The sequence below is a fragment of the Girardinichthys multiradiatus genome, chromosome 10 (genome assembly GCF_021462225.1).
Source record: "Girardinichthys multiradiatus isolate DD_20200921_A chromosome 10, DD_fGirMul_XY1, whole genome shotgun sequence".
NCBI classification, from domain to species: Eukaryota; Metazoa; Chordata; class Actinopteri; order Cyprinodontiformes; family Goodeidae; genus Girardinichthys; species Girardinichthys multiradiatus.
In genome coordinates this window covers 19,902,693-19,925,586 of record NC_061803.1, presented here as the reverse complement: position 1 = coordinate 19,925,586, position 22,894 = coordinate 19,902,693, and the positions used below count along the sequence as shown (strand labels likewise).

At 40.7% G+C, this 22,894-nt stretch overlaps 1 protein-coding gene across 43 annotated transcripts in view; it reads right to left on the bottom strand.

Annotated features, from left to right (window-relative positions):
- LOC124874916 (ankyrin-3-like) overlaps positions 1–22,894 on the bottom strand; it is a 223,918-nt gene that overhangs the window by 21,120 nt on the left and 179,904 nt on the right. For 23 of the 43 annotated variants that reach the window (XM_047376558.1, XM_047376549.1, XM_047376551.1 and 20 more), the window contains 7 exons: positions 20,733–20,829; positions 20,412–20,640; positions 19,884–20,009; positions 12,163–12,285; positions 11,610–11,636; positions 11,030–11,111; positions 533–8,203 (listed from right to left, as the gene is read on the bottom strand). In XM_047376558.1, coding sequence (XP_047232514.1) covers positions 533–8,203; positions 11,030–11,111; positions 11,610–11,636; positions 12,163–12,285; positions 19,884–20,009; positions 20,412–20,640; positions 20,733–20,829 — 8,355 coding nt within the window. The remainder of the gene's footprint in view (positions 1–532; positions 8,204–11,029; positions 11,112–11,609; positions 11,637–12,162; positions 12,286–19,883; positions 20,010–20,411; positions 20,641–20,732; positions 20,830–22,894) is intronic. The other 20 variants (XM_047376581.1, XM_047376582.1, XM_047376575.1 and 17 more) reach the window with 4 other exon arrangements.

The following is a 22,894-nucleotide window of genomic DNA, read 5'->3' as shown; positions in this document are numbered from 1 at the left end:
TAACAGGGAAGTTGTCCTCCTAATTCCGCCCTATTGAATATCTTTGCAAACCACTGGTACTAAAACGGTACATCATTCTTTTCTTTATTTTTTTACAACTCCAACATTTAGAAAAACCAAATCTTAGGAAGTTGATTCCTTTACTTCTACACCAAAGGTGTCCAACTCTAGTCCTCAAGAGCCAGTGTCCTGTATGCTTTAGATTAGCCCCGAAACAGGGTATTAAAAGGCTTCAATTATTTCCTTAGCACACAATCAAGTTCTCCAGGGGCCTAGCAATAAACCATCATTTGATTCTGGTGGGCAAAACCAGGCAATGACCTAAAACATGCAGGACCAATGCCCTTGAGGATTACCTTTGGCCACATCTGCTCTACTGCTACATCAGACAGCACAGGACACAGATAACAGGAAGGACGGGAAGAAGAAAAGACAGCTACACTTACGTCACATTACAGACCACCAACAACAGCTACATGCATCTTGTAGAGAAAGATAAAATGCTTAAAGTGTTTAGAAAGAGTTTACAAACTAGTCTCGTTCTCCATCACAGGAGTCGTGATTGGTTGATCAACCTGACTCTCTTCCTCCATCTGCTCACGCTCCTTCCCTCCATGTTTCCGCCTAATCTTCCTCCTGCTCGTCCTCATCCTCTGACTGACATCTCTAGTGGGTGGTGGTGATGTAGTGGTGGGGGTGGGGGTGGAGGTAGAGGTGCAGGAAGGACGGGAACTCCTAGAGACTCTAGATGGTTCTGACAGGGTAGTATTCCTGGTGGTTCTGAGGCTGCAGCTCTCCTCGTCCTCAGTGAGCAGAGGTTTCCCCACTAACTTAGCTTCTGCCTCTCTGTATTTGTTTTTTTTTAATGTGTTGGCTGACTGGCTAATAACAAGCTTTGTTGTAAAGTTCTTTAAGACTACTGCACTGGTTTTATTTCTGCTCTGGGCTTTCGATGACCTATGTATGTGTTCATGTAGAGTTCTTCCCTTATTACCATTTTTCTTATGTCTGACTGTAGGATTGTTTCTGGCCAGCGTCTGTTCTTGGGAACAAGAAGGGTTTTTAATCACTTTTAATATAGGGATTCGGGATTTAGGAAATAAAGATTTGAAAGGGTCCAATCGTTCTCTAGCTTTATGTTTCATCTCATGTGTCCTGAAAGAGAATTCATGAAAATTTTCTTTTAAAATGCCCATGAGTACTTGATGCCTTTGGCTGCATAGTTTGTGGCTAGTGATACTCATGGGTAACTTGGATATGATTTTATGGCCTTTTACTCCGTTGGCTTCTTTTTTTGATATTGCTACATTAGAACCAGCCCGGTCCTCCCTGTGGTGTTCCTCTAACCGTCTTAAAGAGGCTTCTGTCCCACTGATATCCTGTTGTGCTGATCTTGAAGAGGACAACAAGTTGGACACTACACTGCTAGCTTGAGAAATGCCTAAACATGAGTCAGGGCTAGTGCTACTAGTATTGCTGCTTAGTGTTTGCAGATTGCTTGTCTGATTTGAAGGTGCTGAAGGACAATCCACGCTTTGGTAATAAGTCTTTTCATTTTCCAGGGTCTGTTTTGAAATATCTGAACAAATTTTATCTTTATAATAACAATCTATGACAAATGATGATCTTCTCAAAGAGTCATCTGCTTTGTTTGTTGTATTAAAATGACAGTAATCTGCATAGTCTGGTATAACACAATACAATCTATCTACAGTGATCCCTGAGACTTCATTGCTACTGCCATCAAAGGTGCTTGTACACCTAGAAGTGCTATTTGAAGCATCAGGCGATGCTTGCTTTAAACCTGCTTTAAAAGTGGAGAATTTTGGCTTGGTGTGGGAAGCTGACTCTCTGCATGTGCTGTGACCAGACACATTGGATATCTCTACAGTGGTAGTCTGTATGGAGCCCTGAGGGATTGGTAAGGTATACTGAGAATTAAACTCATCTTTATGTTGTAAGGAAGCATCTTTCTCTAATTCCCTGACCCTGTACCTGCCCGCTGAGTAGTAATGCTCACCAATCTGAAAAAACTGGAGCCTCTCCTCCACCATGTCCCTCTTGCTCATGTCAATCGCACCACTGCGCGTCATCTCAAACATCTTCCCTTCATGGAAGGGAAAAGGGTTTGGTTCGCTCGTTGGCGTGCTATCGTCTGTTGGAGTTTGGGCAGGAGTAGTTTCAGCTGTTGTTGCCTGAGACTGGTCTTCGACTGCCAGTCCGTAAGGCTTTGGCTCCCCATTATTTCCCAGAGTCCCGCCCATGTCAACGATTTCTCCTTCGCCACCTTTACAAGGCCATGGATCAAAGTCCAGCCCCTTAGTGGCAACAGTCTTAAAGGGAGAATTTAACTCCTCTTCTAATTTGTAACTAAAGTAAGAGTCTGAAAATCCTTCTTTATCCAGGGGTCTTTGTTCCTGGGTCTTAACTCCATCTTTACTAACATAATCAGACATTCCATTACATGTGGATGTATCTTTTTTAAAAATGTCTTTCTGACATTCCTCAGGGGTATTCTCCTCCTCAATAACTTCCAGTTTGGTCTGGGGAAAAGAGCGATCGGAAGACCTAAATGTGTCTGTTGCCCAGACATCTCTCCGGCTGTCTGAAAGTCCAAAAAGCCGTAGATCTGCCTGCTCACACAGGCCATCATCTTCATCTTGAAGCTCATAGCCATCTAAAGAGTCTACCTCTGTGGCATCTGTGTCATGAGAAAACTCAGCTGTTGTGGCTATTGAACAGTCGGTTATTGACTGGTCATTTCCATTTTGTTCACAGTCATTATCCTCCCCATTACCATTGGAACCTTTGGAACCATTGGCAGAGCCATTGGAGCCATTAGTCCCACTTTGTTCTTTGTTGCCATTTTTGTCATGTCTTTTGAATTTGGGAGTTTTGTCTTTCTCCTTTTTCTTTCCCTCCTCCTCAGGACCTTCAGATGTCAATTTCTTACAAGGAATTGGTTGGAAGATTGACTCATCATCTTCTTCATCAGCATTTGATTGACTGTCATCTGTACTAGGGGGCACTGGAGTAGGGGGTTGTATACGTATAATTGGTTCAGTCAGATGCTTGTCATGTTCCTCCTGTAAATTAACTTCCATCATTTCAGTCTCAGTCTCTGAAGAGGCACATGAGCCCTTTCTCTCTGTGTCGGAAATTTCTGAAGCTGAATCCAGAGGGGGAGGGGGAGGAAACTCAATATATGCTATACCCTTGTCCTTTGACCCTTCTTGCTCCTGGCCTTTAATTTCACCAAGAATATTGTTGACTGTTTCTTCTTTTTTTAAATTATCAGGTAACTCTGGGTGATTGTCATTCATTTTTGTTTCTTCTTTATTAGCATTAATGAGGTCTGCTTGGGCATCATGAACACTAGTTGTGCTTTCTCTTGTCACCTCTTTCAATGAGAAAACTGTATTTCCCTGACCTTCTTCCTCCGAATCCTCAGATACCTCCATGATGGGGCTTGGCTTGCCTGAAATGAATTCCATAAACCCATCTGGAGTTTTGCATGTGAGGTCATAGCTGACCTCTTCAGAGCTGGGGGTTTCAGGTGTAAGAGGGCTTTTACCTGAGCTGTCTATGAAAGAAACTTGCTCTAATGTATCATCCTCTGGGCTTATGGGACTAATCAGAGAGTTTGATTTCTGTTTGACTGTGTGCAGTGCTCCCTTAGCCTCCCTTTCTGCCTGTCTGCCAACTTGGACATAAACAGGCAATGTTTTGATGCCCTTGAAGTTTTCTTTGGTTGTTACAGTAACTGGAGGCATAATTACTTTCTCTAGTATTTCTCTGGGGCTGGGAAGGTTATTGGAGTTCGAATCTTTGGGGGAATTGTCAAGAAGTTCAAAGGATAGATCTGTTTTGGCTGGACCTGTCTCTGGACTTTTAGGTTTAGAAAGTGTAGGTATTTGTGAGGGCTTTGTTGTTGTCTGTTTCTTTGTGAGGTTGTTATCTAAAGAGAAGGGTGCTGTTCTTACAGGGATCTGGGATTCTGTCTTTTTTCTAAGGTTTTTGTTTAGTGGTTCCTCTGCATCCTTCTTGGGCAGTTCAGGTTTTACATCTTTGGTAGGCAAAACACTTTTTTTGGTTTGTTGGTATGTTTTAACATCATTGTCATGGACAACGGCTGTCCTAACAGTCTGGTTTTTATTACTTTCCTTAATTTCCTGGGTTAGACTAAATTGACTATCTTTACCTTTAGGTGCGGGTTTAACAGTCTTATTTTCACTAATGTCATGAGAGGGCTCAATGACATTTCTGTTTGGTAGTTTGTCTGCTTTAGGAATTTTAGATGTGGGTATCAGGTCTGGCTTACTATTATCTTTGTCCTTTTCATTCTTTATTTGGACACCTTCTTCTGAAACCTCAGATACTTTTGAGGCTTTTCCACTAGCACAGACCTGATAAACAGGAAGTTTGCTTTCCTGTAGTTTCTTTACTGATGGTTTTGGCTGTACTGGTGGAGGAATTTTAGTAGGACTAGACTGACTTTGACTGACCTTCTGAGCTGCAGATTCAAACTTCATTCTCACTGCACTAACCTTAGATGTTGAAGTTACATGATCAATAGGAGAGGGTTCAAACACACTGGTCTTTGGTTCTTGTTTAATTTTATCTTGACTAGTACTGAGAAATGCACTTTTTTGAGGACTGCTTGGTAAGCTAGAGCTTTTCTTTTCAACTGCTGTGGAACTGTCAAAAGAATAACCAACCGAAGGTTCCTTAAGCTTGGTTTTACTGAACAATTCATCCCCTGCTTTAGGTTTAGGTAGTATTTTCTCTGGGCTGCTGCAGGCTGAACTACGCCAGGATCTCGGCTCCTTCAGTCGTCTTACTGGTTTTTTCTCAGGGGACTGTAGCTCATCATTAAGCTTCTCTGTTTTATCACGGAAAAACTGAGATACCTCACTAAGTTTTTCTTCAGCTTCCTTCACTGTCTGATCTACCCGATCCTCATAAAGCAGTTTGTCCCTACTTCTGTCATGTTTGTCCTCAGTAAATCTCATCCAAACAGCATGTTTTGGACTTCCTGGTTCTGTTGAGTAATGGAGCACTGTCACCTTGTCAAACTGAGATGGTTCATCCTTGTGCGGGAATTTACCTGATTTAGGGGACCCATCTTTTGATGACGAAACAAACTCTCTTTTCGGGCTTCCTTGCCCTTGATTTGGACCCTGAGACCTACGAGTCTCCTCAGAAACTAGATGCCGTTTTTTGTCAAACACTGTTGAAGAATCCTCTGTATCTGAATAAGACTGCAATGATGTTTCAATTTTTTCTGAGAGAAGCATTTTCTCAGCAAACTTATATGACTCTCCTCGAACTTCAGATAATTCGTCATCACAATATTCTATGGAATGCTGGCTTAATAGTTTTAGAGCTTTATAAGAATCATCTCCTATAAGTTGGGCAGAACTCGGCCGACTGTCCTCTTCTTGCGACACTGGAGTGTTAACACGAGATGTTTCCAGAAAAGAGGGCAGAGATTCTTCGGCAGTAAGCTCCTCTTCTTCCTGTTGGGCCTCATCGTAATTGGTAAGCTCCTTTAAGTCACCTTTGTAGATGTAAAGCTCAGGGTGTTTCTTTGTTTCTCTGATAATAACCTCAGTTGGGTCAGCTGTGCTGTGGCCCTTTTCAATATGAACCTCAATTATCCTCTCAACCTTGGGTTTTGATTTAATGTCCCGGTCTAGAAACCTGGGAGTCAGCTCGTCGCCTTTGACCGAGTCTTGGTTAGCTTTATGTTCGAAGAGGCCTGCCAGTTCTTTAGATGGGTCTCGTCCTGACTGAAAAGCTTTCATGATATCTCTGACTGACATGGCTTCCTCTATCATCTCTGTGCCATCAGTCAGTTGAGGTTTGTGATACACCATACGGGTTGTGGTAGTAATATGAGTTTCCTCTTTAAGACACATGCTTTTGTTCATTAAGGCATCATCTTCTGGCATTTTCATCTGTAAAGCTTTTGTTGATGAACTTTCTGACTCTAAAGTAGGTAAAGCAGATGCAGCCTCCTCCATGAGTCCAGGCTCAGAAGGATCATCAGGCTGCTCATAGCTCCTAATGTGAACAACCTCAGTTCTGGTCTCAGTTACACATGGGGGGATTGGGGGATCTGCAAATAACGGTTTAGGTCCTGTGCTTTCTGCACTTTGAGGAGCAGAAGGCGTCTTTTCACTTCTCGTCTCAAACCCGCTGTCTGACAGGGGACTCTTGTCCTGCTCGTGAGATAGCTCCTCCGGGGATTCCAAGATTGTGTCTGACCCTTGGTATGACTCAGCAAGTTTGGCTAAGTCCTTTTCTGAGGGAGATCTGATCATGCCTGAAACTGGTGGAGGCATTTTGAGTTTGTGTTCTTGTATAGTCATTGATGGCTTGAGGACTCGCTTTTGTTTCTCCTCCCCTTCCCTTTTCACCTCATCCTCATACTTACTTTTCAACTCTGCCATTTTCAACAAAGAACTTGCACCATTGTCATTTGTTAAGTAATCTACTACTTTATTTAATTCTAATTCTTTGCTGGACATCAACTGCTGCTTAAAAAGAGTGTCTTCATCAAAAGGAGGGAAATAGTCTTGAAGGGCTCTTCTTTGTGCCTCCTCAATCTCATCTCTGGAAAATTCCTCCCATTCATCCTCCGAGGTTGTCTCTTTACCTGCAATTACCTTCCCTTCAGCCATGACATCTTTCTGTAGTATCTCACTGACTTTGAATAAATCTTTTTTTACCTTCTCAACTAGTGTGTGTGGCTCCTGGTCTTCTAACTTAGACTCTTTAGGAGTGCCAGAGTTTGATGTTTGTACAGTTTTAGCAGCCATCTGTGTGTCTGTCTGGAGAATAGCAGTCATTCTAATTAGATCCTGTTTCATGTCTGCTACATCTTTCAGTATCTCCTGATTGGATGCTGCAGTTGGATGGATTATTGATGGTGTTATAAATGGAGGGGATTTTAACTGGGATTTCAGTTTTGTTCCAGTAACACATGAAGGGAAAGAAGAAGAAGAGGAGGATGAGGTACGAGGAGAATCGGGCAGTGCCATTTTGAGAGACCCAGGCCCTGGTTTGACAGGGCTGTCAGGGATGACATTGACAAGCGAATAAACAGGGATGGTCATTGTATTAGATGAGACTGCTGGACTTGTGGTGTCAGATGCCGGTCTCAGAGAACCATAAGCAGAGGTTGCAGATCTGCGTGAAGATGACAGTGACCTGAGAGTGCCATAGCCTGAGACTGAGTATGAGTCTAAAGCTTCATTTATGGCTGCACTGACACCGGACGTTGCTGCATGGGTGGTGGCTTGAATCCTCTCCTGAAGACTGCTGTTTCTCTCTGAGAGAAGACGTGAAGAAGGCGAGGATGGGGAGGAGGAGGAGGATGGGTATTTAACAGGAGAGACTGAACCGTTCATCATGGAAAATTCAGAAGAAGCAATGGTTGGTTGACCAGTTGAGGAGAGGGATGAGATCAATGTCCTCCCACCTCGGGATGTGAGTGTGGAGTCAACAGACGTCTTTAGAGATGAGAGACTAGAGATACTTTTAACAGAAGAAAAGGTGGCGGCTTCTGTAGCAGCCATGGTCACGAGGGAAGTTTCAAAAGGCAGATTAGAACTGTACAGGTTGTATTGTGATTTTGGTGATGTGACAGAAGCAGTAGTGGCTTGGGATCTTTCAGATAAAGAACCGTTTGGTATTAAGGGGTGGAGAGGGATCCTTGATGTGAATGCTGATGCAAGATTTTTAATTGAAGCTGGATCTGTGGCAGGTTTACTTCCAGATGTTGTAAGGATGGCAGACCCGTGAACGGGGTATGGACTGTGCTGGACAACGGTTTTAATAGGCGAAGGCACAGTTCTGTAAGACCTGATGGGGGATGATGGTACATTGCTGATGGATTTAACTGGGGATGAAGAAGCAGGTGCCGGGGGTGAAGCGCCCAAGGTTGCTTTTATATTTGTGGGACAGGCAGATGCAGGTGTTGAGAGGGGCCAGGGAGATTTTAATGGAGAACCAGCTGGTGAGCCTGCCGGTGAATCGGTAGAGGCGAGGAGACCCCCCACTCCGATGAGCCTTGTTTGGCCAGGGACGGTAATAGGAGCAGTCGACCATGGTGAGTAAGGTCTGGTTGGAAAGACAGGTTTGTGAGGGTGACCAGAAGGCAGTGTTCTTGTTGCTGCACCTCGTTCAACTGTTGTTTCTTCAGGTGAATTTAGAGAAAAATAATGACAAACGGATGGTGTAGAAAATAATCAACAGAATGCAGAAGAGCAGAGATAACAAAAAAATATATTTTGGGAAAGAAAAAAGGAAGAAAAAAGACAACACCACAGGAGGAAGAGTTGGTCAGTGAGGCAGTTGCAGTATTAGGGATGGAAAAACTGCAGTTTTAAATTCTGAGTAAGACATTTAAGTAACTAAAAATGGAGCTACAAAATAGAAACTGTGTTCCTCGGTGGTCAAGGTTTGTGTAATGACTCAACCAGCTGTATGTAAATTCGCCCCTTGGCCAAGTCGTACTGACATTTCGTACCCAACTATTGACATTTTGTCTCTTCCTACTTCAATCTTGCAACGTAAACAAACCGTTTCATACCCATGTATTTAAACCGTGGCATATCAGTTTATTGGTAAATGTAGTCCGGTATTTTAAATAATGAGGATAAATTGTTATAAAAATATTCCAATCTCACATTTAATTGAATGCATGTGTGTTGTCCAATAGTTCCCCTTAAGATATATATCTTATATATAAGATATATATGCTTTTATATCATCAGACACATTTTATTATCAAACAATGATAACCTGAGTACATACAAAAAGCTAACCAAATCAACCTGTCCGTATGTGAAAAAGTAATTGTCCCGTAAGCCTAGATCCCAAAGCAGCAAAACCCCATTTTCAACATTATGTTTGACTGTTGGTATGATTTCCTTTTTTTTTTTCTTAATTGTTAGTTTCCTTATTTAACCTCCTGGACACTTTTCAAAATTTTCCACTTTTGTCTTGTCAGTCCACAGTCTTGGGTATCAGTAAGATGCTTTGTGGGAAATGTGAGTTGGGCTTTTGTTTTGCTCAGCAGTGGTTTTGGCCTTGAAAATGTCCCATAGATGCAAATTTTATCCGGTTACCTTGTCACTGTTGAATCATAAACACAGATTTTAACTGTTAAACACGTTGTGAATTGGTGCTATGCAAATAAACTGCTTCAAACTGAGGCAAATGAAGCAAGCAGTGCTTTACAATATGCTCTGTTTTCTTAAGTAAACTCCTGGATGAGTCAACTATGTGATCTTAAAGTAATTGTAGTAGGCTGGCCATTCCTGGAAAGGGTCACCACTGTTCTGCTTTCTCTCTTTGGGAATAGTGGCTGTCATTGTGGTTTACTGGAGTCCTAAAGCCTTAGAAATGACTTTGTAATGCTTTCACAATGTTATCATTGTGAAAGCATATAATGATTTAAAAGCCAGCATGATAATGGCTTTGTTTGTCATTTTTTAATTTCTGTATAATGAGGTATGATGTGTTACTTTTTGAGATATTTTTAGATCTTCATGTCAATAGAGAGGTTCTATTTAATTTATTTCTTGTTCATTTTCCTGTAATCAAGCCTGAAATTTAACTCAATTTTCCAAAATGTGTAATAAATCACATTTGTTAACAAGAGGGGAATTACATTTCACAGGTTGGCCATGTTGGTTTGGATAGCTTTTTTCTCTAAATGAAAAATATATTCTTTAAAAACTGCATTTTGTTTTTACTCAGGTCATTTATGTCTGATATTTAAATATGTTTGATGATTTGAAACATTTATGTATGAACAAAAAATTTAAATTCATAGTACTGTATTATTAACTGCAAAACTTTGTATTTTTCGCTATTCCTATTTATGTTGTTTTGGATGCCAGTTTTGTGTCAAATAGAATGTAAAAAAATTTCTTTAAATCGCCTGTTGTCAAAGTAGGTACGAAATATCCCTCTGACAGATTCAAACTGATGCATGTTGAGAAACATCCTGTGTTAAACAGCACCATTTTGTTAAAAACCTACGTATGACATTATCAAAAATGCAAAGGGACAACTAGGCCAAGGGACAAAATAACCAGAACCCAGCACAAACAGCAGTAACAATAACAGAGGAATAAACTCAACAAAGCACATAAAGCAGCAAAGTAAATTTGCAAAGACAATGGCACAGACTGACAGCTGAGAGACAAAATAATGGCACGACAAATACACCAGGATAAACACCAAAAATAACTCCTCTCTTTGGACTTCAAACATTCTAATGCCAGCATGTTGTCTGTGGCTTGAGATTCAGACCACATTTTATAGTGCCTTTTATCTGTTTGGCCCAAAAAGAACACCGGCAATTTGGACACTATAATACAATAAAGCAAAGAGCTGCAGAGCGTCCGGTTTTCTTTTATTTTTCTAAAACAAAACCAACAAAATATGACAAAATGTGCTGTCCAAGACTCCAGCTTTAGCCCATTTTGTCATGCAGCATCAAACCTGTGATAAGCAGAGACTGTGGAAAAACAAAAAAGGAACTCAAAACCTTTATCATGCATTCTTGTACCAAACTAAACTGCAACATTGCCACAAAGCCAAAAAAGAGCTTTAAAAATCCAAGAGCACAAACAAAACACAAACTGAATTTTACTTTGACTTCCATTAAAAATGATGACTTTTTGTTGGTAAGTTAAAGTAAAATTTGCAGAATTGAAACTTGCAAAACACAGCAGTGAAAGGTGTACACTTCACAATGTGGGCAAGCACAGCACACAAAACTTAAAAACCACTCATGCAAAAATATGTACCATGTTGTGAACAAGCACATGGACAGTACGTGTCATATGTGGAATGAGAAATATATGTTTGTTACAATAAGAGTCATTTCTACACAATGATCAATCATTTTACATGTTAACTAAACCTCTTTGCGCACCTATCGATCCAATAAATTTTGCATAATTGTAAGCTCATCAAAGGGGTTTGTTAATGATGAAGTCAAACTCACTCTGTGCAGGCTCGGTCAGATAGCTGTAGCGCTTACGTAAGGCTAGGGATGCAAAGGTATGACGTCGATCTGGCTTTTCAGTCTGCAACAATAGCAAACAACACAAAAATTTGTTTTAGGTCCCCCTGTATTGCAAAGTGCTACAAAATTAGCACCTTTTAACTAAGAAATTAAACCAAACCTTGAAGTCTGTGCTAGATTATCTTAATGTATCAACCAGTCTACAAATATGCTGCCAGGTATTAGGTATGAGTAGGGTATAATAAACTAGCCAATTTAGTCACAATAAGCACAAGCACCAGTTTTTAAATTTGCAGAAAGTCAAATTTGGGAAGTTCATAAATCTTTTAGAGCCAGTTTTATCTCATACTGGAGTGTGCAAGGGATAATGGCTGAAAATAGAATATGATATTTTTAAATAGCTACCATATCATGCAAAACTGTGCAGCTAGATGCGGCCATGGACAAGGAACACTACTAATGCCCCTTGCAAAACAAGGTTAAAAAAAGTAGGCCAAAGAGCAAAGCGAGGCCGCTATAGATGCAGAGGACAGCACATGGTGGGGATCGTGTGGTTTACCTCGTCCTCGGCATCTGACTCCGATTCCTGGTTTCCAAGATGCATTGCAGAAACAGGGGGAGTAACATAATGGAAAGCAGGGGGAAAAGAAACATCAGGGAGTGAAAAAGGAGTGATTGACAGAAGCTTAAATGCAGAAGTGAAGCCACTTCAGCAAAATCAAACAAAATAAAAATGCACACAGAAACAAATAATATATATACAAAGCGCCAACATCCAGAAGCAATAACAGCAAAATGAATCAAGCCCAAAAACATCCCAAAAATAAACAATAACTAAAAATCTATAGCACACAAGCCATCAGCCAAAAGCATCCAAATCAAAAGGCAGGAAGAAACAAAATAAAACAGCCAATGACACGAACCCACTGTAGAAATAACCAGTGACTACAAAAGAGAGGGAAGCTTTAAACAGATAAAAGACACAGTGGCAGCAGATTTGCCAAAATTCTACCCTTGTCTTTCATCTATCTGTACCATGGGGCCGAAAAACACCCTATTCATGAGTATGGTTATGAATGTGAAGACAGAATGGAAAGTTCTCGCTGTCTTACCTTTTTCACTGCTGGAAGCGTGATGTTCAGGTTGCACACGGCGGTCTGCGGTAGGCCTTTTGTTGGCCTGTACTCTTTGAGGAAAGTGAGCCGACCGCATGGCTCTTGACTGGGATCTCTAACCTGAAGAGAGAGAAATGGATCTCTAAATATTACTTTTAAGTTCTTTGCTCTGTTGCCGATTTCTTAAAATAATAGTGTGTATGTGAACAGTAGTTGCTCCCCTACAGATTTCTTCTGTTCTTAATTTGTGTCACACTTGAGACACAAATGATAGTTTAATACTAAGATAACCTGAGGAAATACAAAATGCAGAAAAAAAGCTAAGTCAACCCTACCTGGCTCGACATAAAAAATAAATTGCACCCTTACCCTAATAACTTTTTGTGCCAACCTTAGTGACCAGAATTGCAATCAAGTGTTTGCATTAAGTGGTTTTAAATCACTGGGGAGGAAGTTTGGCCAATTCTTTGTTGTTTTATTTAGCCAAATTGAGTAGGAGGTTTCGAAGGAGCAATGGGTTGTTTAGGGTCAGGCAACAGCACTTCAAACCGAAATAAGTCTGGTCCTTGTTTATTAGTTTGTTTGCTCTACCGCATCCCACAATGCAATGCAATCCTGGCTACGGGAAAGAGTTTGGATCAAGCTTAAAGGGTTTACCTGGTAGCTGTGTTGGATCAAGGTCCGATCAAGTTCACATCATAAACAAACCACTGCGAAGTTCATTTGGTACCAAGACCACCATCTAGTTTAAGTCCCCACCCTGGTGCAATTAGTGTGTTTACATCTACACATAGGATCCACATCAAGGTGGGTAACAAACCAGAGTTTGTTTTAAACGGATCTAACACCACAGGTGTAAAAAAACACCCAAAGTCACAAAGTGATGGTCTGACATTCTCCCTATGGATTTTCTTGTCGAAAGCAGAATTTACAGTTCCATCAATTATGGCAAGTTATCCAGGTCCTAAGATTAGTCATTGATGCACTATTGGAGTATAGCAACTCCTGGGAAGGTTCACCACGGTTCCATGTTTTCTCAATTTGCTAATAATGGCTCTCATTGTGGTTTACTGTAGTCCCAAAGCCTTACAATTGGCTTTGTAACTCTTTTCAGAATGATAAATGTTAATGACCCTGTTTCTCATCTGTTCTTGAATTTTGTTAACATGAGGTATGGTGTGTTGCGTTTTTTTAAGGTCTTTTAGATCACTTCTTGCTTCCGCCTCTCTGCCTGCTCAGATGCTTTTTTCCTAAGCTCCCTGCTTGCTTGCATTCTTTGACTCCTAACTTTTTATCTCTCAACCAAAATTACAGAAATATTGGACTAAAACTACTTCTTACCAGTGACTCCCAAGGAATATTATTATTTTTATTTTTATTTTTTAAAGGATTTTGATGTTTTTATAATCGAACTTGAAAGAAGGACAAGTTGACGCCAGCTAATCAGCACAAAACGCTTCCCTTCACCACAGAGGACTTCGACAAACTTTTACAGAAATTGGCTGTTTTGGAGATGAAAATCCATCGACTAGAAGTGAATGTGGAGGTGAATATGGGGTACAACGATGATTCAACTCTGCCTGTGATCCCAAACAGTGACAGCCAGCTCAACAACTCAGCCAGAAATCAGAACACTGAGAATAAACCTACCGGCAGAACCCCCTGGCATGTTTTAGGGGCATGCCCAAAGAATCAAGGTAGACGACTCACTGGAAGATCTCAGCAATTAAATAAATTAGAATGGCCAGAATTACAGAGAAATGCCCCTGTTTCCCCTGAGAAAAGGAGACTTTGACAGCGAGTTGCTGTCACAACAACTAATAGGAGTGAGACAGATGGAAATAATGGAATTCTCCTTCAAAACAGATTTGCTCTACTACAGAATGAAAACCAGGAAAATGATCCATCTTCTGAGAACAATAAAAGGTTTGAAAACAACCTTCATTCTAAACAGTGTTCTCCTAAATTGCCAGAGAAAAAGCGCCTCACTGAGCCAAGAACCCTAACAGTGGGCAACACAGCTGTGGATGGGATTAAAAACTTCTGCAACAAGAAAAACACAGAAGTTATGATTGGTACCAGTAACGTGGTCTCTGATATCTCAGAGAATATTCTTACAATCACATAAAAGCGCCCGTCTCTAGAAAACCTTATTATACACTGTGGAGCCATGGATGATGTGGCTGAGAAAAAATCAGAAGGACTGAAGGAGGATTTCACTTGTCTTCTGAATATTGTTGGAGGTCTCAATATCAAGGTGTTTCTCAGCGGACCCTTTGCACCAATTTTCTGTGGAGATGAGATTTTTTCCAGACTTCTGATGATTAATAAGTGGTTGAAAAAAACACGTGCTACAACACCTGTGAACTTCATTGACAACTTTAATATTTTTTGGGGAAAAAGACAACTTTTTAAGCAAGATGGTTTCTGTTTGAACAAGCCAGGAGCCAGACGTCTCACATCTAATTTCTTCTATTCAGTAAATAATCCACCAGCCGCTTCGACCTTCAGCAGAGAACATGGAGTATCAACAACAATGATAACGCTGCCTCCAACAGCTCCAGCAGAAACAACCGGCCAGTTGGCTGAGAAAGAGAGGTCATCACAAAAGGTCTCCCCGTCGAAATCCACAGGAGAGGTGGACCCCTCCCCCGTTATACCCACCTTCCCCCAAACCCAGACCCCGACTGACACCCCCGTTATACCCCCCTCACCCCAGACCCCAACCCAGACTGCACAGAACTCCCCCATCTCCCCTCTGAGCCCGCTTTTTGCTTTACTGGATTCTGATAACATGAAAGGAGCTCTTAAAATCGGGACCCAAAAGGCTCTGACATCTTCTCCATTCAACATCCCCCTGTGGCCGAGGCCCTGCTACTAAACCAACATCTTCCAAATGCCGCCGACCTCCACCACCTCCTGATCTATCTCCTCCTAATCAGGACCTTCAAATCACTTCTCTGTGATACAGTCTGGACCCCAGTGGTAACTCTATCAGAAATGAGCATATCCAGGAAAAACTTGGGGCCCTAATAGGAGATAGTTGTAAAATCTCTGTGCTTATACGTGACAGAAAGAACAAAGCCAAAAGGATAAGAGACAGTAATAAACAATCAACGAAAGCCATAAACTGTCAGGTACAACCAGACACAAAGTTAATATCAGCAACTAAGTCATATAAACTGGCTTTATTGAACATTAGATCTCTGTCAGGGAAATCATTTTTAATCAATGACTTCATTACTGACTACGATCTTGATGTTAAGTTTTTAACAGAAACATGGTTACATGAATTTAATGAAGCTCCCATTCTGATAGAGGCGACGCCTCCAAACTACAATTTTCTTTCTGAGAGCAGACAGCAAAGAAAAGGTGGTGGTCACTTTGTTTAAAGATTTATTAGAGTGTAAAAAAGTATTTCTGGGCAAATTTGACTCTTTTGAATATTTGGCTCTCCGGGTAAAGAGCCCGGTCCGAACCATGTTCTTGAATATTTACAGGCCTCTTAAGTCCAAAACAAACTTTTTCAGTGATTTTAATGAGCTTTTATCTGTGATATGTGTTGATTATGACTGTTTAATTATTGTAGGAGACTTCAACATTCACATGGACAATCCTGAAGACAGAAGTGCAATAGATTTATGTGACACTCTTAGAACGTTTGGTTTGACTCAACATGTTAAACAGCAAACGCACAAACAGGGACATATTTTGGACTTGATCATCACTAAGGGTCTAAACATTTCCAAGGTGTCTGTAACTGATGTTGCTCTATCTGACCACTTTTCTGTTATTTTTGAAAGCGTCATCTGCTATGACTCAGTTTGCCAAATAGACATGATAAGAAAATGCATCTTTAAGGACGGTGCTGCTGAAACCTTTAACCACATTTACTCTTCAACCTCCACTTTGCCCTGTAACAATGTAGATGAGTTGGTAGAAAACTTTCATTCTAAAACCTCGGACATCATTGATTCAATTGCTCCAATTAAAGTGAAAGTCATTTCTGGGAGGAAAAAGTCTCCATGGGGAAGTGCTCCACCAGTCAGAAGTGAAAAAAAATGAGTGTCGAAAAGCTGAACGCAGGTGGCGAAAGACTGGACTCCAGGTTCACTATATTATCTATAAAGAGAGACTCTACAGATATAACTTACATTGAAAAATGCAAGGGAATCTTTCTTTTCTGAGATAATCAGCAAAAACATTAACAATGCTCGTTCATTATTTGCCATGGTCAACAGGCTAACAAACCCTCCTGTAACTGTAGCATCTGAACTCCACTCTACCAGGGCCTGCAATGAATTTGCTAAGTTCTTTACTGAAAAAACCCAAAAGATCAGAGGGGCAGTCAGCACATCCACATCAACTCCAGTACCAAAGTTGTCTCCAACTAGAACTGATTTTGACAAAATGTCCGAATTTCACCAAATAAACCACAAAAACTTAGAAGAAATCGTACAGCAATTAAGCTCTTCTTCCTGCTGTCTCGATGTTTTACTCACAGCTTTCCTTAAGAAAGCTTTGCCTGTAATAACATCTGATTTAACACAAATAATAAATGCGTCCCTTTTGTCAGGTGTTTTCCCCCAGGCCCTGAAACCAGCAATTATCAAACCTCTATTGAAAAAGAGCAACTTGGACAAGCTGCTACTACAGAACTACAGGCCTATATCAAACCTCCCCTTCATCAGTAAGATTATTGAAAAAGCTGTTTCAGCAGTTAAACAACTTCCTAACAAACACTTCGATGTCTTCAAGTCAGGCTTGCTGCTCACCACAGTACAGAGACTGCTCTTGTCAAGGTGTTCAATGACATCCGTATAAATGCAGACTGTGGAAGAACCACATTGCTAGTATTATTGGACCTTAGTGCAGCATTCGACACTGTTGATCACTCCATTTTATTAGAGCGCCTGGAAAACTGGGTCACCCTTTCTGGTACAGCACTCAATTGGTTTAAATCCTACTTGAAGGAAAGGGACTTTTTTGTGTCAGTAGGTAACATCATATCAGAGACCACAAAAATCACATGTGGCGTTTCCCAAGGGTCCATCTTAGGGCCCCTTCTGTTCAATATTTATATGCTCCCCCTAACTCAGATTTTGATAAACAACAACGTAAGTTATAACTATGCAGACGACACACAGCTATATGTTACGATGTCACCAGGTGACTATGAACCCATTCAAGCGCTAAGTAAATGCTTAGAAGAAATCAATGCATGGATGTGCCAAAAATTTCTTCAGCTGAATCAAAACAAAACTGAAGTAATAATCTTTGGACCAAAGGAAGAGCGTTTAAAAGTTAGCACGCAGCTTATGTTATTACAGCTAGAAACCACCAGTCAGGCTCGAAACCTGGTTGCAATGATGGACTCAGACCTGAACCTTCAGAGGCACATAAAGACACATAAAGAACATATCCAGCACTAATGTCTCAGCAGGACCATGAAAAACTAATTCATGCATTCATCTTTAGTAGAATTGATTACTGCAACGGTGTCTTCACAGGTCTGCCTAAAAAGTCAATCAGAGAGCTGCAGTTGATCCAGAACACTGCTGCCCGCGTCCTCACTAGAGCTAAGAAAGTGGAGCACATCACCCCGGTTCTAAAGTCCCTACACTGGCTCCCTGTAGCTCAGAGAATATACTTTAAAATACTTCTGTTAGTCTATAAATCACTGAATGGCTTAGCACCAAAGCACATTACAGACTTGTTATCTGTGTATCAACCACCCAGACCTCTTAGGTCTTCTGGCTCAAATCTACTCTGCATACCCAGAACCAGAACCAAACAAGGAGAAGCAGCTTTTAGTTCTTATGCTCCACTAATCTGGAATAAACTCCCAGAAAACTGTAAGCGCCGAAACCCTAAGTTGCTTTAAATCAAGATTAAAAATGTATTTGTTTAGATTGGCCTTTGACTGTGCCATCTAAACATTATTAGTTACGTTTTCAGTCCAATTTTCCTTTCATTTTCTTATCCATCATTCTATTCTCTTTATTTTATCTATTTTTATTTTTTTATTATCTCTGTTGTTTGATTGTCTGTATCATTGTAATATTTTTCCTTATGTACAGCGCCTTGAGTGCCTTGTTGCAGAAAAGCGCTATATAAATAAACTTGATTTGACTTGATGTTGTTGTACATTTGATTTTGATTTATCAACTGATTATGCAGCCTGTTTTAATGCAATGTGATATATAGAGTAGTTCCTTGATGCTGCTGGGTCAAAATAGTGAGTGACCTAATTCTACAGTTTTACATACACTATATTGCCAAAGGTATTCGCTCACCTGGCGTGACTCGCATATGAACTTAAATGACATTCCATTCTTAATACATAGGGTTCAATATGGTGATGGCTTACCCTTTACAGCTGTAACAGCTTCAACTCTTTTGGGAAGGCTGTCCACAAGGTTTAGAAGCATATTCATGGGAATTTTTGACCATTCTTCTAGAAGCACATTTGTGAGGTCATAAACTGATGTTGGACGAAAAGGCCTGGCTCATAGTCTCTGCTGTAACTCCTCCCAAAAATATTATATCGGGTTAAGGTCAGAACTCTGCAGGCCAGTCAAGCTCATCCACACCAAACTCTCTCATTAATGTCTTTATGGACCTTGCTTTGTCTACAGTCATGTTGAAAGAGGAAGGGGCTGTTGGCAAGAAGTGGGGGGCAAAATCTCTTGGTATGCTGAAGCATTCAGAGTTCCTTTCACAGGAACTAAGGGACCAAATCAAGCTCTTGAAAAACAACCGCACAGCATAATCCCCGTCCACCAAACTTTATACTTGGCACAATAGAGTCAGACAAGTACCGACCGCCAAACCCAGACTCGTTCTCCAGATTGCCAGATGGAGAAGGGCAATTCATCACTCCGGAGAACATGCCTCCACTGCTCTAGAGTCCAGTGGCGGCGTGCTTTGCACCACTGCATTGAAATTGGTGATGTATGGCTTGGATGTAGCTGCTCGGCAATGGAAACCCATTCCATGAAGCTCTCTACACATTGTTCTTGAGTTAATCTAAAGGCCACAAGAGGGGCAGAAAGTCGGTGACCTCAGTGCCCTATACACATCAGCATCTGCTGCCCCTGCTCCAACAGTTTACATGGCCTACCAATTTGTGGCTAAGATGCTGTCGTTCCCGATCACTACAACCTTTGGCCATAAACAGTATCAGAGTATAATGAAAAACAATGGGGTCTTAACTAAAGTTTCCTTAAAAGCAGGAATTTTGGCAGTTTGCTGTTCTGGAGCACATATAGAGTTTTGCAAAAAAACATTGGGCAGAAAATGGTCCTTTGAAGAACTCCATGTATGAACATTACATGCTAAGATTTGGAAAATGACAGATAACACTAATTTTGCTCAGTGTAATCCCACCAAGTTTTCTGTAAATAGGCCTACAGTGCCTTGCAGAAGTATTAATACCCTTTGAACTATTTCATATTTGTCCCTTGTCACAAATATGTTTTTAACCTAATTCAAATGATCGACAGATTTTGTGAAAAGCTTTCTCCTTTCCTTCCACTTTACAATTGTGTGCAAGTTTGTGTTGGTCTGCTCCAATAAAATACATAGAAATGTTGTCTTTGTAATGTCACAAAATGTGAAAACGTTCAAGATGTAGGAATACATTTGTAAGGCACGGTATAAAAAATAGATTCCTCCTCCTCAACATTGGTACTGGAGGATGACTAATGTTAGAGTACCTTTACACAGAAGGGCAAACGGTTTTCCTTGAAGGCGTAGAAGTTAAGAACTAACTGTTGACCAGCTTTGGTCAGCGGAGCCAAGTTCCCATAACAATCCACATAGATAGGCCTTCCCTCCAGAACCTGAAATAAACAAAAATCAAGAAAACAAGTAAAATTACAAAAAAATAAATTCTTGTATTCCTAATAAAAAAATAAGAACGTCTAATAAAGGTTCACTTGTGCAATAATTTGACAGGAGTACAGAAAATGCTAGATTTGTTGTTTTGGTTTAAACATTTATTCTGAAAGGACATCCGTAACTTTCCTAAAGCTATTAAATTATTTTACAGTAGCCTACAGATTGCTTTAGACTTTGCAAAACAAGCCCTTTTGCAAGCCCTTAAAGGCTTTGGAAAATGAAAGTTATTCATTACATTTAATATTTTAACATTTATTTTATTTTGGACGGTTTATATAAAAAAAAAAAAAAAAAAAAGAGTAGACACTATGTTAAATGAAACTAAATGCAGTGAAATTGTGTACCTCTATGTCTTTGCTCCTCGCCACCTCCTCGAAGTTCTCCTGCTGCTCCAGAGTTTTGTCCACTTTGTCATCTGTCATGCAGAAGCACCTCAGGGTGGACTCCACCGGGTCATTCATTTTAGCAAACACAACGAACTTGGCCATGTAGGGCACACAGATCAACTCCCTATAGACCTGAGTGGCCAAGCTCACCGTCTCGGGGATCTGGTGGCAGTCTGCTAACCAGAACCTGCATAAGGAAAAAAAAAGACAGAAACAGGTAGAAGCATCATGCATGTATAAATATATAACACCCTGTGGTATTTGTGTGTTCTGTCTTACCTCGCAGAGACATTAGTAGTGAAAGAGACGCAATCGTTGACAAATGTGAGGGGAGTTGTTCCAGTGATGTCCTCCCACTGTGCTGGGGATGTACCACCTGCATACATTTAATGTGATTCACTTAAAACTAAAAGATAAACAAGTCACAAAAAACAACAATGAACCACTGCAACTTCTATTTACACTATTTGCCTTCTGCAAAGGTAATCACATGCTTTCAACTTTTTTACATTTTGTCATCTAACAATTACAAACCTCTATGTATTATACTGGGATTTTATGTGACAGGAAAATGACACATGGATTCCACATTGGTTTTAGAAACAAAAAAACAACTAAAAAGAATTTGTATTCAGCATGCCACTTCCCAATTTTGTACTACATTACGTTGCTTTATCACAGGAAATTCCAATAAAATACATTAAAGGTTGTGATTGTGATGTGTATTTTCCAAAAGACAGCTTTAACTACAATAACTTGTCTAATTGATCCTATCACTACCACCCTGCTTTGAAGAAGACTTTGATTTTTTAGCTAACATGACAAGGTTCACTCAGATTTGTCTGAAACTTGTTAAATGTAAAATATTTAGCCTAAAATAATTGTTATGTTGCTATCACTAAGTCTGCAGCTGCAGTTCCTTTATCTGTTTCTTAATTGGCAAATAAATTACTGGCTGCATCCTTCCCTTAATAAGAGCTTTTTATTTGAATATGGTTTGTAGTTTTTCAGGCTAACATATCGTAAACATACTGTGAATATCACTCGTCCTTAGTATTAGGGCAAGGCTTATTTCTGAAGTTTTGGTCCAACAAGATGAGTAAAACAGTTTTTTAACCAACGTAAAAATCTGTTAATTAATGTTTTTAACTATCTAAACTAACAATCTACTGAGCTGATATGTAATCACATACTATACAGGTCCTTCTCAAAATATTAGCATATTGTGATAAAGTTCATTATTTTCCATAATGTCATGATGAAAATTTAACATTCATATATTTTAGATTCATTGCACACTAACTGAAATATTTCAGGTCTTTTATTGTCTTAATACGGATGATTTTGGCATACAGCTCATGAAAACCCAAAATTCCTATCTCACAAAATTAGCATATCATTAAAAGGGTCTCTAAACGAGCTATGAACCTAATCATCTGAATCAACGAGTTAACTCTAAACACCTGCAAAAGATTCCTGAGGCCTTTAAAACTCCCAGCCTGGTTCATCACTCAAAACCCCAATCACGGGTAAGACTGCCGACCTGACTGCTGTCCAGAAGGCCACTATTGACACCCTCAAGCAAGAGGGTAAGACACAGAAAGACATTTCTGAACGAATAGGCTGTTCCCAGAGTGCTGTATCGAGGCACCTCAGTGGGAAGTCTGTGGGAAGGAAAAAGTGTGGCAGAAAACGCTGCACAACGAGAAGAGGTGACCGGACCCTGAGGAAGATTGTGGAGAAGGGCCGATTCCAGACCTTGGGGGACCTGCGGAAGCAGTGGACTGAGTCTGGAGTAGAAACATCCAGAGCTACCGTGCACAGGCGTATGCAGGAAATGGGCTACAGGTGCCGCATTCCCCAGGTCAAGCCACTTTTGAACCAGAAACAGCGGCAGAAGCGCCTGACCTGGGCTACAGAGAAGCAGCACTGGACTGTTGCTCAGTGGTCCAAAATAAATTTTTCGGATGAAAGCAAATTCTGCATGTCATTCGGAAATCAAGGTGCCAGAGTCTGGAGGAAGACTGGGGAGAAGGAAATGCCAAAATGCCAGAAGTCCAGTGTCAAGTACCCACAGTCAGTGATGGTCTGGGGTGCCGTGTCAGCTGCTGGTGTTGGTCCACTGTGTTTTATCAAGAGCAGGGTCAATGCAGCTAGCGATCAGGAGATTTTGGAGCACTTCATGCTTCCATCTGCTGAAAAGCTTTATGGAGATGAAGATTTCATTTTTCAGCACGACCTGGCACCTGCTCACAGTGCCAAAACCACTGGTAAATGGTTTACTGACCATGGTATCACTGTGCTCAATTGGCCTGCCAACTCTCCTGACCTGAACCCCATAGAGAATCTGTGGGATATTGTGAAGAGAACGTTGAGAGACTCAAGACCCAACACTCTGGATGAGCTAAAGGCCGCTATCGAAGCATCCTGGGCCTCCATAA